The 16,720-nt window shown below is 42.2% G+C and overlaps 1 protein-coding gene and 1 pseudogene across 1 annotated transcript; both read left to right on the top strand.

The window, feature by feature from the left end:
- The first annotated feature begins 4,773 nt into the window (after window positions 1-4,773).
- On the top strand, window positions 4,774-5,642 carry LOC127031881 (olfactory receptor 49-like; annotated as a pseudogene).
- Window positions 5,643-13,543: 7,901 nt separating this feature from the next.
- On the top strand, window positions 13,544-14,488 carry LOC127031874 (olfactory receptor 49-like). Its single transcript, XM_050918891.1, has one exon. The coding sequence runs from the start codon at window positions 13,544-13,546 to the stop codon at window positions 14,486-14,488; it is 945 nt and encodes a 314-aa protein (XP_050774848.1).
- Window positions 14,489-16,720: the final 2,232 nt, after the last annotated feature.

Raw genomic sequence — 16,720 nt, 5'->3', positions numbered from 1 at the left:
GATTCAGCAAACAAACCTGACAACACTCAGGCAGCTATTTTACTTAGATCACTGCCAGTGCTAGTCAGCGTCTCAATCTCATTGTGTCCTGGTGATACCCCTTTTCTCACCTGTTGTCTCTTGTGTTATACAATGTATCCTCTTTGGGGCTGGGACCATGGCTTTGGTCTGCGTTTGTACTGCACCTAGCACAGTGGGGTCATGCTTTATGACTGGCATTCTTTGGGATGGCCACAATACACATTATAGATAATACAAAACTATGAAGTGAGTAGGAATGTTTCTAGGACTTCAGTGGGGACAGGATGTCACATCTGTTGTTCAGCGGGAAGTCACCTTCAGTGAAACTTGAAGCTATAACTCCCCTTCGTGCTTTGGGGAATCACCCTTGTACCTGTGCAGAAAATTTCCCCTTTAGAAGTAACTGAAAAGAGGAAGATGAACTGCAAAGCTCCGGCACGAGGCTCAGTCGCAAGGTACTGATGTGAGGAACATGGCTACTCCTCCTATTTTGCAAGGAAACAAATGACATTGTATGATGTGGTGTGTTAGAATAACAAAGCTTCTGTTCTCAGTGTGTTTCATTCTCTGGGACACCTGCAAGTCCATTCCACAGCCAACTGGTCCTCTGGCGGTTAGGTCATTCTGGAGACTTGGATTTGACATACCCAAAATTTCTGTGCTGAGCGTCTGTGCTTAATTATCCTACCATTTCTTGGCAGAATTATCTTCTGTGCAATAGCCCCAGTGTAATAGCAGAGATATGATGCTCTTATGGTTAAGAAACCAGCATGTCTCTTGGATAAGCTGGTTTGAACCCTACATCACACTGAAATGTAGGGGGTGATGGGTGTGTTTGTCCTTTCTAAAATCCAGTTCTCTCACTGTATGTCTCAGTTCCCCATCTCAGAAATGGAAATAAAATCTGTTCATCGATCTCTGTTGTGTGAGGTTCTCCAATCCACTTCTGTCTGAATGAAGGTATTTAGGCACCTAATGGGATTTCCCCTAGTCACCTAAAACTCATTGATTTCAATGGGAGGAAGATGCCTCAAATGCTTTTAAAAATCCCACTAGCTTCCTATATACCTTGAACTATCTGACCCTAACTGACTTGCCCAAGGTCACAGAGAAGGTCTCTGGCAGAGGTTGGAATTCACCACTAATTTCCTGAGTTGTGTTCTTACCACAGTAGCATCAGTCATATGGCGACCTGACTTTTCTGTATGTTTTCCGTGTCTTGCCATGAAAACATGTGAAATGGGAAATAGTGACCGAACTGTTTGAACTCCCGCAGGAGAAAAGAGAAACAACACATTATCATCCTCTTTCTGAAGGGATTTTTCAGCATATTGTCAGCAAAACTTTTTATCTGATTGATGTCAGGGGTCCCAGCTAGCAACTACAGATAAAAGCATCAGAGACTACAACTATTACAGATGGGAATTGGAAAAGGAGGGGTTACGTGATGCAGGCAGTGGTCACCCATGTTTATCCCTGTATTCTCATATGCAGAAAGGCACACACTGACACACCTAAATTGGAGAATCTCAACTCAGCAGATTCAGGATTTGTGTGATAATTTTGGTTCTTGTTTGAGGTATTTTTAAGGTCTCTGTTATCACAGGGCGTGAGTGGGAATGCCCAGCATATGACAGCAGGGGTGGGATTTTGAAGTGATAATACTTTGACGAGCTCGTGGGTAATCTTACTGTTATGTTTTGCGGCATGAGATTGAAATCCCAGTTCCATTGTGCTAGGCAAAGCGGGTCACTGACCCAACATTTTGCAGGCTTGATGTAAAATAAGACTCAGATATATGGCTATGATAAAAAGAACAGTTTGTGGCCAGGGAGTGCAATTTAAGACTGAGAAGCGTATGATAAATGTGACACAGTGACGTAACGCACAACAGCTGCCATTCTTGAGTATCTCACTGATAGCTTGGCACAGGTGAGGTCGGAAGCTGGATTTGAATGTGGACAATGGGTTAGGAGATTTTTATAGGGTGTGAGTCTGTGAGGTTTGCTCTCACCTTAGCAGACACAATGCCACTGCCATTATTCTAGGAATCTCCATTAAGGGATATATTTAATTAGGGAAATACTAGATTTCTTTCATTGTCTTGGTCAAGTGGTATCCAGGAGCCAAAACCCATTGTAAAAAAATCCACAAACCCAAGCTAATAGCTAGTATGGCTTATTGTAAAATGGGCACCTCACAGGAAAAGTTCCCTCAAACTCCTGGAGAAATACTGTTGAAAAAAGGAAGGTTTGGGGAGATGCATCCTGGACCATGTTTGAGAAAAGCCAGGGAGCTTCTGCAGGTTGTGTGTGATGCGCACAGAAGCCCCACCCCCACTGATGAATATTTGTATCCTCTGTCTTCATGTCTCCAACTCTGCAATTATCTCTGCATGGGCAGCTTTGCAGAGTGAATTCAAACCACACTGGAGCCTACGGGAAGCTCCCTATTGACTCTAGAGAAATTTAGACCAGACTCTGAAGGTCTAAACTGATTGATCCAACTGATATAAAACTTAGCCATTCAAACTATTCCTCCATTTAATATAAGGGGAGGCGTTGGGTGTCTATGAGCGAAAGAAATGAAGCCAGGAGCTTCTAAGGAATAAATTTCCTAATTTGTAATCAGTGACCTATGTGACTGGAAGGAACCTTGAGCGGTCATATAGTCTACACACACACACACACACACACACACACACACACACACACACCCTGCGCTGAAGCAGTACCATGTAAACCTACACCATCTCTGACAGGTATTTGTCTAACCTGTTATTAGAAACCTCGACTGACAGGGATTCCACAACCTCCCATGGTAATGTATTCCAGTAAATAACTATTCTTATAGGTAGAAAGTTTTCCCAAACATTGAACCTATTTTTTTCTTCTTGCTGATTAAGTGCATTTCTCCTTGTCCTACATTCAGTGGACATGGAGAACAATTAATCCCCATCCTCTGTAGAACAGCCTGTAACATATTCGAAAACTGTTATCAGCTCTCCCCTGAGTCTTCTTTTCTCAAGACAAAAACATGCCTATTTTTTTAACCGTTGATCATGGTAAGGTTTTTTAGCCCTTTTATCATTTTTGTTGCTTCACTCCTAGATCTTCTCCAATTACTTGGCTGTTTTAAAAGTGTGGAATCCAGAATAGGACAGAGTACTGCTGCTGCAGGGACACCAGTGCCCAGCAAAGCTGGACAATTAGCTCCCGCATTATAAACAGAATGCTCCTGTGAATAACCTCAGTATGATATTAGCCTTTTTTGCAACCACTTCGCTGACTCATATTCAATTTATGATCTACGATAACACTCAGATCCTTTTCAGCAGTACTAATGCTTCACCAGTTATTCCTCGATTTGTATCTGTGTGTCTGGTATTTTTCTTCCTCAGTGTAATACTTTGCACTTGTTTTTATTGAATTCCATTGTGTTGATTTCAGATAAATTTGTCAATTTGTCAAGGTTGGTTTGATTTTTATTCCTGTCCTCCCAAGTGCTAGAAACATCTTCCACCTTATTGTCATCTGCAAATTTTGTAAGCATAATTGCCAATTCATTATACTTGTCAATAATGAAAATATTGAGTTGTACTGGACTCAACACAGACCCTTGCAGGAGTCCACAAGACACTTTCCCTCACTTTGAAATTGAATCACTGATACCTGGTCTTTGAGTTCAGTTTTGCACCCGCTTCACAGTAATTTCATGTAAACCACATTTCCCTACTTTGATTATGAGAATGTCACATGGGAATATGTCATACACCTTACTAAAATCAAGCTATGTCATGTCTACAGCTTCCTAACTCTCCAGCAGACCAATAATCAGTTAAAAGGAGGAAATTAGAATGGTTTGGCATAATTTGTTCTTGAAAAATTCATGTTAGCTATTACTTAAAACCCTATTATCGTCTCGGTGCTTACAACTTGATCATTAAATAATTTGCTCCAGCATCTTTCCAAGTATAGAAGTTAGGATTTATAGTCTATAATTCCCAGGTCCTCTTTGTCCTCTTTTTTAAAGACAGGGACTATTTTTCATCTGACTTTTGCCTTTGTGATTAAGAAACTAGAAGGATACCCAATTAACATGGCACAGATTAAATGGACTAAAAAGTGGGTACTGAACGGTCTCAAACTGGAATTATATATGGACAATCATCACTGAGTGTGGGTGGCTTTAGTGGGGTCCCACAGGGTTTGGTTCTTGGCCCTGTACTTTTTAATATTTTTATCAAGGACCAGGATGAAAACAAAAAGACAAAACTTTCATATGAGGGTATATAATCATTGAAACCACTTTCCAAGGCTTGTGGTGGATTTTGCATCACCGGAAATTTTAAAATGAAGCTTTGATTTTTTTTTTAAAGCTATGCTCTAGTTCTAACAGTAACTAATTCAGGGACCTTCCTTGGTCTGTTCTATAGAGGGGATCAGGATAGATGATCACACTGCTGCCTTCTGGCCTTTTAATCAATGAAAAAATGTGGCAAAACTTATGAATGTTTAAAATAAAATTATTTTCATTCTCCCTTCCCCTCCAGTTCTCTCTCTCTCTAACTATCAGTAATTGTTTTAGTTGCTCTATCAGGATTGTTTCATTGAGCCCATATCTGTTAGACACCCAGTTCCCATTGAAGAGATTAGTGCTATTTATTTACAGATTTTTTCTTCTGTCTCTATTGTCCAATAGGCTCTGGTTTTGACATGTTTTTAATATTTTTTCTTTAAAGATGAGTGAAGAATGAAGAACCAGACCATAGTGGTGGAATTCATCATTGTGGGACTGTCCAACAAGCACCATGTCAACATCATCCTGTTTGCGGTTCTATCAGTTGTTTTCTTATTGACTGTGATAGGAAACATCATTGTTGTCACCCTCTCTTTGGTGGACCATCGCCTTCAGTCCGCCATGTATTTCTTCCTCAGGAACTTCTCCCTCTTGGAAATCAGTTTCATCTCTGTCTCCTGACAGAGAGAAAATTTATTCCCCTACCTGGTTATTTCCTTCAGTTGCTGGGTTTTTTCCTCCTGGGCACTTGTGTATTTTTCCATGTGGCTATCATGTCCTTTGACCGCTACGTGGCTATCTGCCGTCCCTTGCGTTACGGCACCATCATGAATGGCAGGGTCTGCTTCCAGTTAGTGCTGGGCTGCTGGGTGAGGAGTTTTCTCTTAATATTTCCTCTAACATTTATGGTTGTGCTGTTACCGTTCTGTGGCCTCAATAAACCACTAAACCACTTCTACTGCGACACAGCCCCATTGCTCCAACTCTCCTGTGTAGACACGGAACACATTGAGGTAAAGCTCTTGGTTGCAGCTGTAGTGGTCTTACCTGGCACTTTAACAGTCACTATAATTTCCTATGGGTGTATCATCTGTACTATAATTTGGATCCCATCCACCAGAGGAAGGAAAAAGGCCTTTTCCACCTGCTCTGCTCACCTCACAGTTGTTGTGATATTGTACAGTAGTGCCATCTTCAGGTACATCCGACCAGGTCAGCGGGGCACTCAGGACTTTGACAAAGTTGTGTCCCTGGTGTTCTGTGTGGTGGCTCAACTCTTTAAACCTTACATCTACGCTCTCCGCAATGAACAAGTCAAATAGGCTCTGAAGGACATATTTGGCCGAACAATTTCTAAGTGCCTGAGGATATCATGAAAAGCTGAAACCCCAAGATACAGGAGTGAAGAGAACATGGATGGTCCTTGACTTCGTGCCTGGCTTCACAATAGGCTTGGTGAGTCCTGAGCTGTTAACAGGGGTGAATTTATCTCCTTTTGTCTAGGTTGATAAATTGTATGCCCAAACGGGATCCTCAAATCATCAAGTGTGAGCTCCTAATAACACATGTCACAGAATTCCACCAATTAGTTATGCACTGAGACTAGTAACTCGCATCTAATGAAAGTGTGTCTTCCTGAACGGCATCCAGGCTTGACTGGAAGACTTCAAGAGATGGAGACTCTTTCTTGGTACTTTGTTCCCAAAATAGAAATTGTTAGGCTTTTCTTGGTGAAATGAAACACTAAACACAATTCAGTTTGGGAAGAATGTTTCTTTAACATCTTGCTAAATTGTTGAAAAGTGAAAATTTTTTATTTTTGAAGATGTTGAAATACATGTTTTCAATTATTATTTTCCATTTTTTTGTGGTCAGGTCTATTCTTTGAATTCACACTGAATTCACAAATACCTTTAGCTGACCTGAAACTGTATTTTTTACATGAGAAATTATTCATCTGAAAAAATTCTCCTGGCTCTGTCATTTCAAAGTGTGGTTTTAGCATCCAGTCAATAGTTTTTGTTCTACCTTTCTCTGTTAGGGACACTTCCCCTGGACAAGGGGTACAAGAAACACTGCTCTTTAGATATTCAACACACAGGAGGGATAAATGGCTCCTCACGAGGCTAAAACTCTGCTTAGTTGCTAAGATATGTGCACATCTTACTGTTTTGGTTGCCTCATCTCTAGTACCCTGCCTTGGTCTGCTTGTTTGTACCATTTCCCTATTATGCCACTTTGTTAGTAGCACTGTTTTTCCTGTTAACTCTGAGATATTTGGACTGAGATCAGCACTCCTTTCCACTGGGCATTAAATAGACAACTACAAGAGAGAACTCCGGCAAATGTAATTCTTCTAATCTAATGAATAGAGTTGGATAATGAGAAATATTTGGTTTCCTTTTTGCTCTTGGAAGGGGATATTCTCAAGGGTGCAAGTGGAGGTCAGGGCAGATCCTGGCTTCACTGAAATCTTTCTTGCTTCAAAGGTCATTGTCCAAGTGAAGGCCAGTGGGTTCCTCCAGTGGGTTCCTCTTGACTCTTCCTCAGATATAAGCAATTTGTCTCCATTTTATAGACTCGCCATGTCGTATCCCCATCCTACCAATCATCTCTCATGCACTATTAAGACATCGTCTCCATCCTGCAATTGGCCATTGATGCCAGCTTGTTTTATCCACTTTACATTTTCAAACAGGCAGCTTCATGCTCTCCTCCACGCTGTCCCTCAGGACTAAGGTGAAGATTTTGTTGTGGTATTCTTAGTAAAAGTCAGGGACAGGTCACGGGCAATAAAGAAAAATTCACAGAAGCCGTGACCTGTCCCTGACTTTTACTAAAAATATCCATGATAAAATGGGAAGCTGCTGGGCAGCTGCGGGGACTGGCTGGGAGCTCTGCGGTGCATGGAGCTCCAGCGTCCCACTCCATCCACTGCTTGGAACTGCAGGGGTCCCTGTGCTGCCCGCTGAAGGCAGGGAACAACAGGGGTCCACCTGCCACATGTTGTGAGTAGGGAGCTGTGGGGGTCCCTCACTGCATGCAGTAGGTGGGGGGAAGTGGGGGTCCCCCTGCCACCCACTGTGGGCAGGGACGCTGCAGAACACTGCAGCTCCCAGCCACCACAGGCTGAAGTCACAGAGGTCTATGGAAGTCATGGATTAAGTGATTTCAGTGCCAAAATCGTAGCCTTACTCACACTAAGGAAGAGCATCCAATAAACATCTGCAAAACCTACTGAGCTCCATCAAAATCTCCTCTGCTGTGATTCCTTCCACACAAACTTGACAGCTGTTTTGCAGAGCCCACTGTGCATCATGCTGACGGACGCTATCTCACAGATTTCCTGGCCAATTCTTGTATTATATTTTGTGGACTCTTCTGGGCAGGGGCTCTGGCTTTGTACAGTACTTAGCACAATGGGATGCTGGTCTGTGACATGGAGCCTATAGGACTAGTCTGCTTGCTTGCATAGATACATCTTTTCTTATAGTTTAAGTGTTTGGTTTATTGTAATAGGTTTATAGTTTTATATTAAAGTAAGTTTGGCTGTAATGCAAGAGACCTACAGGCCATATGCTGTTTGTTAAGCTATGGCAAAGTTACCATATCGATACTGAGACCTTTTACTCAGAAAGCAAAGTTGACCTTTATCTTGTTACATAAGTAACTGAGTACCCACTCCTATGTCTATGACCTTTTATCTAGACCAATAGACAACAGAGAATGGCATGTGGGGGGGGTTAATATTGTACCCACAGACTTACCAGGTACACCACAAGGGAACTTATGTAGTAGGTACATGTCATCAATACCCACAAACATATTAGCCTATGGGGTAAGTGTACCCTAACATTTTGTGGATGAGGAATGAAATTTGGGCAAAGGAGGAAGGATTTCCAGCACTTGTGCCCTATAAAAGAGGTGACCCACCTTGCTAGAGTACTCTGCTCTATCAGTATCACTTACTTCCTCCACTTTCTCTCTTTATTCTATCTATCTACAATGACTCCTACTATCAGTTGGCTGGACTTGCTCTTCTTAAACTGTAAATTTTGAGGAAACTAGGCTAAGCTTGGTTTCCCTAAGTTTTATTCTTAGTTTGTTTATTAGGTTTTGATTTTAAGTTAGTCAAGTAAATCCTAATTTAGTTTTGATAGCTCCTAGCATTAGCTTTTTCTAAGCACTGCATCCCTTACCCAAAAATTGAGAAACCTGAATTGCAAGGCTGGTCCTGTGTCTCTTACCACCAGGTTATCAAGGAAGGGTGTGAATATGTTAACCAAAGCTTTGTTGCATATAATACTATATGCTCATATGTATCTTTTGAATAGCAGTAATGCAATTGTAACTTTGTAACTCTGGGTATTTTACCATTTACTTACGATTATTGATTTTAATAAAAAGTCTTTATGACTATATCTGTCTCAGTGTGAGCTTCGTGTCACACCCCCAGGGTCCTTTGTAAATTCTGAGGAGCCTGATTCAGGACAAGAGAATCAACCAGACTGGAGAGCCTAAAACCCATACGAATTAATATTAGCAATTAATAAGTAATATTACTAATTAATTAAATGAATAAATTAAAGTGAAATAAATTTAAATTGATACATTAAATTAATATTATTAACAAACCCTAAATCAGGCTACAGACAGGTGTTTCTAGACTTCCCAACAGCAGTTGTCTCCCCCAAGCAAATGGCTCACCATCTGCTAAGGCAAGGCAGTTTCGTAGCCAAAGCAAACAAGAAAGTGATGTGACCAGCATCACGTCCGACCACCATTGGCTGCCCTAATCCAATGGCTCATGTACAAACTTTGCAGCTGGGCCTGGCTTTTCCCCGTGAGAGTGAGGGAGACTCAACCGGATGAGTTTGGGGATTGTAATCCTGCCCCTCAATCACTCAGTGAGAAACCGCACTCCTAGGCATGACCACAATATAAATGATAAATAATGATAATAGCAGTATATGAAACCCAGCGGGAGTTTCTCCAGTGACTACAATAAGGTCAGTATTTCACTCTAGTGTCTAGTTCAAATTCACTTTCAATGTCATCAAGATTCATAACTGCCCTTTGTGCCTTTGGGAATTACCTGTGTACCCGTTCAGAACATTTCCCCAATGGAAGTGACTGAAACGAGGACCAAGAACTGAAAATCTCCCACATGAAACTCAATGACAAGTTATTCTGAGACAGTCTCATAGTTGGGGTCAGACACCTGGTTACTCCTGGTATTGTGCCTGGACACAAATGACATTGCGTGATGTGGTGTGACAGAGCAATAAGCTTCTACTCTCAATATGTTTCATTCTTTTGGGTTACCTTCAACTCCGTTCCCCAGCCAACTGGTCCTTTGGCTATTTGGGCTCTGTGGTGCCTAGATGCTTTTAAAAATCCCATTAGGAGCCTAAATATCTTTACCAGTCCAGCCCTAAGTGACTTGCCTGAGCTTGTGGAGGGGTAGGTGGGAAAGGCAGGCATTAAAATCTGCTTTCCCAAGTCCTGTTCTAAAATGTTAAGCACAAGAAGGCCAGTTATAAGGGCATCTAACTCTGTCCAAGTTTGCTGAATCTTTTCCCTGTCTTGCCACGAAAACAAGAGAAGTGGGAGATGATGATAGAACCCATTATCTTCTCCATGTGGAAGAGAGACATCACATTTGTGACAGACTCAGACCAGTGTGGTACAGGAGTCTGGTAGAGGGCAAATATACTGGTCACTGGCTGAGTAGTTTTCTGTTCCCTGAGTGACCATAGCAGGGGCTGCACTAGAGTAGTCAGGAACCTGCTAGAACCAATTAAGGCAGACAGGCTGATTAGATCATCTGCAGCCAATCAAGGCAGGCTAATCAGGGCACCTGGCTTTAACAAGGAGCTCACTTCAGTTTGTGGTAGGCATGTGAGGAGCTGGGAGTAAGAGGTGCAAGGAGCTGAGAGTGACAGCATGTGCTGCTGGAGGACTAAGGAGTACAAGCATTATCCGACGCTAGGAGGATAAAGAAGGTGTTTGGAGGAGGCCATGAGAAAGTAGCCCAGGGACGTGTAGCTGTCATGCAGCTGTTACAGGAGGTACTATACACAGCTGCAATCCACAGGGCCCTGGGCTGGAACCCGGAGTAGAGGGCAGGTCCGGGTTCCCCCCAAACCTCCCAACTCCTGACAAGACACAGGAGGAGTTGACCCAGACTGTGGGGAAGATCACTGAGGTGAGCAAATCTGCCAATAAGCGCAGGACCACCAAGGTAGAGGAGGAATTTTGTAATGCAATATTCTTTCCTAAAACTTTCAGTAGAATGGATCAGACTTGAGTTCTCTGACTGTTGTCACCAAACCCATCAACTAATTGGTCTCAGAGGTCCCAACCAGCAACGAGGGACAAGAAAACCAGAGTCTACAACTGTTATAAATGTGGGATTATTTGACAGAGGCAGTGATCACCCAAGTTTATCCCATCGTTCTGTTACAGAGAGAGGCATAAATCGGCAGACCTATTTTGGAGCATCTCAATTCAGCACCTGCAGGCTTTGTGTGATAATTTTGGTTCATGTTCCATGTACTCCATCATTGCATGATCTGAGCGAGAATGCACAAAGTGTGTTTGAAGATTGGGATGTGAAAGAAATCATGGTCTGAAGAACTTTGTGAGTTATCTTTTTTTTTCTTTGTTTTGTTTTGGGTACAAGATAGAGACCTCCTGTCTGGGATCCCAGTCCCACTGTGTTAGGAAAATAGGGTGGCTCTCCTAAAATTATTCAGTCTTATTGTGAAATGAGACACAAATGTACGGCTATGATAAAAAGAATACTCAGGGGCCAGGGAAGTCGAATATAGATGTGAGAATATTATGAAAAATCGGCTAGATGACCCTTGCGGTCCCTTCTAACATTATGGTTCTATGATTCTATAAGTAGAGGTAACACTTATAGTAACAGATGTAACAGCTGCAAGTTTTTAATGTCTAATAACGATCAAGGCACTGGTGAGATCAGAGAATGAATTTCAAGGTGAACATTGTGGAGATTTTGCAGATTTCTCAAGAGTATGCAACTTGGAGGTTTCCTTTCACCTTAGTATACAGAATGCTGCTATCTCCAATGACTGGGATTCCCCATCCTCCCATGGCCAAGTGTTCTAGCACTGAACTATCCTTATAGTTAGAAACTTTTACCTACTATCTAAGGCAATTCTCCCCTGCTGCAGATTAACTGCATTACTTGTCCCACATTCAGTGGGTGTGGAGAACAATTGATCTCTGTCCTCTTTATACAGCCCTTCACTTATTCAAAGATTAAACATGCCTCATTTTTTAAACCTTTCCTCATGGTCAAGTTTTCTAACCCTTTTAGCAAATTTTGTTGCACCCTTCTAGACCCTTTCCAACTAGTCTGCATCTTTCCTAATGTGTGAAATCCAGAACTGGCCACAGCACCCTAACCGAGACCTTACTTTGCCTCCCTGTTAATGCACCCCAGAATGATATTAGCCTCTGTTTGGTAACTGTGTCTCATTGGATTAATGTTCAATTTGTGGTCAGCTCTAGCTCCCAGATCCTGTGCAGCCGTATGGCCTCCTAGCTAGTTATTCCTCATTTTGCACTTGTGCATTTCATTTCTTTCTTCCTAAGTGTAGTACTTTGCAGTTGTCTTTACGGAGTTTGATCTTGGTGAATTCAGAGTAATTCTCCAATTTGTCAAAGTAATGTTGATTTCTAATCCTGTCCTTCACAGTGCTAGCAACCTCTCCCAGCCTGAAAAACCATGCTCTGACGTATCCCTAGTCTCTGTTTGCCAGAAGCTGGGAATGGGCGACGGGATGGATCACTTGATTAATCCCTGTTCTGTTCATTCCCTCTGGGGCTCCTGACATTGGCCAATGTTGGAAGACAGGACACCAGGCAAGATGGACCATTGGTCTGACCCAGTGTGGCTGTTCTTATGTGGTGTCATCTGATAATTTTGTAAGCATAATCTTCCCTCCATTATCCACATCATTAGTGAAAATATTGAATTGTACTGGCTGCAGGACAGATTCCTGCAGGACTCCACTAGATAAAGTCCCACGCTATGACAGTGAGCTGCTTATAGCTCTCTGTGAGTAAAGTCTTTCACCTAGTTGTGCACCCTCCTTACAGTAATTTAATCTTCACCATCATTCTCCAGTCTGCTTATGAGAATGTGATGTGGGGCTGTGTCAAACACCCACTAAAAATCAAGATACATCACAGCTACAGCTTTCGATCTATCCACCAGACCGGTAATGCTGTCAAAGAAAGAAATTGCTTTGATTTGGCATGATTTGTTCTTGATAAATCCATGTTAGTTTTTACTTAAAACCCAATTATCCTCTAGGTGCTTACAACTTGTGGCTTAATAATTTGTCCCAGTGTCTTTCCAGGTATTAAAGTTAGGCAGACTGGTCTATAAATCCTCAGTCCTCTTCATTCCTGTTTTTTTATTTCAGATAGGTACTATTTTTCATTTAATCTTTGACAGTTTGACTAAGAAACAAGAATGATACACACTTGACGTGAGACACTTTACCTGAATTACAAAGTGGGTACCTGCCAGGTCTCCAGCAGGAATTGTATAAGGTGCATCATGGAGTGGGTATATCTCTAGTGGAGTCTCAAAGGGATCAGTTCTTGGCCCGGTGCTTTTTGAAAAATATTTACCAATGACCTGGAAGAAAAGCAAAACAAACACAGAGGATGAGCAGTGATGGTATTTAATCATTGGAACAACTTACTAAGAATTGTGCTTTGGATTCTTCACCCTTGGACATTTTTAACTTCAGGATTGTCTGTCCCTCTCAAGAGTATGCTCTAGGTCTAACAGGAGTTAACTGAGGGAAATTCTTGGTCTGTGCAGGAGGCCAGAGAAGATTATCACAGTGGTGCCTTTGGACCTTATAATCCAGGAATACGTGAAAAATTGGGGTAAAATATTCTTATTAAAAATTATTTTCATTCTTTCATCCCTTCCGGTTCTCTCTCTCTCTCTCCCCTCCTCTCCCCCTTAAAGTATCAAATATTCTCCTCTAAGATCCTGTCTTTGGTTCTGGTTTTCCCATCAGCCTTTTCCCATAGAGCCCAAGTCTATCAGGTACCCAATTCCCATTAATGATGTGTATTCTATTGATTTACAGAATTTTTCCTGCCAACATTCCATTCACTCTGTTTTTGACGTGCGTCTTCATTTTTTTCTTTTAAGAATGATCTGAGAATGAAGAACCAGAGCACCGTGGTAGAATTCTTCATCTTGGGCCTGTCCAACAGCCGCCATTTAAACATCGCCCTATTTGTGGTTCTATTAGTTATCTTCCTGTTGACCATAATGGGTAACATCACTGTTGTCAGCCTCTCTCTGATGGACCATCGCCTCCAGTCGCCCATGTATTATTTCCTGAGGAACTTCTCTTTTTTGGAAATCTGTTTCACCTCCGTCATCATGCCCAGGTTCCTCTACAGCCTCCTCACAGAGAGAAAATTTATTTCCCTCCCTGGTTGTTTTCTTCAGTTGTTGTTGTCCTTCCTCCTGGGCACCTGTGTATTTTTCCATGTGGCTATCATGTCATTTGCCCGCTACGTGGCTATCTGCCGTCCCTTGCGTTACGGCACCATCATGAATGGCAGGGTCTGCTTCCAGTTAGTGCTGGGCTGCTGGGTGAGGAGGTTTCTCTTAATATTTCCTCCAACATTTATGGTTGTGCTGTTACCGTTCTGTGGCCCCAATGTCATAAACCACTTCTACTGCGACACAGCCGCATTGCTCCAACTCTCCCGTGTAGACACGGGACACATTGAGGTAATGATCTTGGTTTCAGCAACGATTATCTTACTTGGTACTTTAACAGTCACTATTGTTTCCTATGGCTGTATCATCTCCACTATCATGCGCATCCCGTCCACCACAGGAAGGAAAAAAGCCTTTTCCACTTGCTCCGCTCACCTGATGGTGGTTGTGATATTGTACAGCAGCTCCATCTTCAGGTACATCCGACCAGAACAGCGGGGAACGAGGGACTTTGACAAAGTCGTGTCCTTTCTGTACTCTGTGGTGGCTCAACTCTTTAACCCCTACATCTACGCTCTCCGCAACGAACAAGTCAAACATGCTCTAAAGGGCGTCTGTGGCAGAGCATTTTCTAAATCTGTGAGGCTTTCATGAAAAAATCCCAAACCACAAAGATGCAAGAGTGAAGAGAGCATGGATGGTCATTTACTTCTTGCCAGGCTTCACAATAGGGTTGGTGGGTCCTCAGCAGTACACAGAGTGAATTTGTCTCTCCATATCTAGATTAATAGATCGTAAAGCCAGAAGGGGTGATTACATTATCTCATCTGACCTTCTGCATAAAACAGACATGAGAATTCCACCTAGTTAGCCTTGCATTCAGCCTAGTAACTTCTGCCTGAGGAAAGCATCTCTTCTTGAATTGCATCCAGTCTTGATCTGAAGACTTTAAGAGATGGAGACTCTTTCTTTGTAGTTTGTTCCAAAAATGGAAATTATTAGGCTTTTCTTGCTGACATGAAATACAGAACGACATTCAGTTTGCATTAAACTAAACATCTTTCCTTTCAGATCTAGCTACATTTTTGGACAAAATATTATTTGAAAAGAAAAAAGAGAGTTCTTTTCATTTCAAAGATGTTAAACTGAAAGGTTCTGAATTTTTCAAAATTATTTTTTTCAATGTTTTTGTGTCCAGTATGAATTCAGAGAATCGTTCTGAATTCCCAAATACTTTAAGCTGACCCGAAACTTCTATTTTTTACAGAAGAAATTATTCAGCTGAAAAGAAATTCCCCTTGCTCTGTTGTAATTCCAGCTAGTGTGGTTTTAACAATATTTTAACCAGTCAATGGTTCTTGTTCTACCTTTCCGTGCTAGGGGCACTTCCTATGGAAAATGGATACAAGAAACACTTTTAGATATTCAATCCACAGGCAGGATGAACGGCTCCTCACAGAGCCTAAAATGGCTCCTTGGTTGCTGAGATCTGTGCACATTTTATTGTATCAGTTACTTTGTCTCTGGTACCCTGCCTTGCTCCAGTTGTTTGTACCATTTCCCTGTGATGCTTTGTCTTTATGCAGTATTGTTGGTAGTACTGTTTTCTTGTTAATTCTGAGCTATTTGAACAGAGATCAGCACCCCTGTCCACTGGGCATTAAATAGACAAAAATAAGAGCTCCAGAGCCTTGCAGAGCTTAACCAAATGAATAGTGATATATAGTAAGGCAGAAGGTTTGGTTTCCTCTTAGACCTTGTAAGGGCATTTTTTCAAAGGCACAAGTAGAGATCGGGGGAAATCCTGGCTCTGCTGGAATCTGTCTTTCTTCAAAGGTCCTTTCCCTAGCTTGTCTGCAGTGTCGTTGTAGCTGTGTCGATCCTAGGATAGAAGAGACACAAGGAGGGTGAGGTTATACATTTTATTGAACCAAAGAAGCTGGTCCAGTAAAACATACATTTTCACCCAACACATGTCTCTAATTTTCCTCCCTCGTTGTTTTGGAAATCTCACCACTGCTTTATGTTCCCCTGCAGGGTCCACTCTTGACACTTCATCAAATATAAGCAATCTGTCTTCATTTTATAGACCCACCACGTCCTAGCCAAACCCTACCAGTCGTCTCTCATGCACTAGTAAGGCATCGACTCTTTCCAGCAATTGGCCATTGATACCAGCATGTTTTACCCCCTTTACATTCTCGAAGAAGCAGCTTCATGCTTTCCTCCATGCTGCTAAGCATGATTAGGAAGAGCACCCAGTAAACATCTGCAAAGCTACATCATTCACCTTCAAACTCTCCTCTGCTGTGATTCCTTCCACACAAGCTTGACAGCTGTTTTGCTGAGTCCACTGTGCATCATGCTGACCAGCACTATCTCATAGATTTCCCAGGCTATTCTTCTCTTATATTTTGTGACCTCTTCTGGGCAGTGGCTCTGGCTTTGTACTGTAATTAGCACAATGGGATGCTGGTCTGTGACAGGAGTTTCTAAGCTTGTCAACATCAGTTGTCTCCCCCAAGCAAATGGTTCACCATCTGCTAAGGCAAGGCAGTTTCGTAGCCAAAGACACACAAGAAAGTGATGTGACCTGCATCACGTCTGACCACCATTGGCTGCCTTAATCCAATGGATCAGGTACAAACTTTGCAGCTGGGCCTGGCTTTTCCCCGTGAGAGCGAGGGAGACTCAACCGGATGAGTTTGGGGATTGTAATCCTGCCCCTCAATCACTCAGTGAGAAACCGCACTACTAGGCATGGACACAATATAAAAGATAGATAATGATAATAGTAGTATATGAAACCCAGTGGGAGTTTCTCCAGTGACTTCGATAAGGTCAGGATTTCACTCTGGTGTCTAGTTCAAATTCTCTTTCAATGTC

Source organism: Gopherus flavomarginatus, chromosome 11 (assembly GCF_025201925.1).
Source record: "Gopherus flavomarginatus isolate rGopFla2 chromosome 11, rGopFla2.mat.asm, whole genome shotgun sequence".
NCBI lineage: Eukaryota > Metazoa > Chordata > Testudines > Testudinidae > Gopherus > Gopherus flavomarginatus.
Note: the sequence above shows the minus strand (reverse complement) of the source record. Positions and strands in the feature narration are given on the sequence as shown.

Excerpts from the sequence above, each read along its gene's own strand:
- LOC127031874 (XM_050918891.1), top strand. The coding sequence starts at position 13,544 with ATGAAGAACCAGAGCACCGTGGTAGAATTCTTCATCTTGGGCCTGTCC.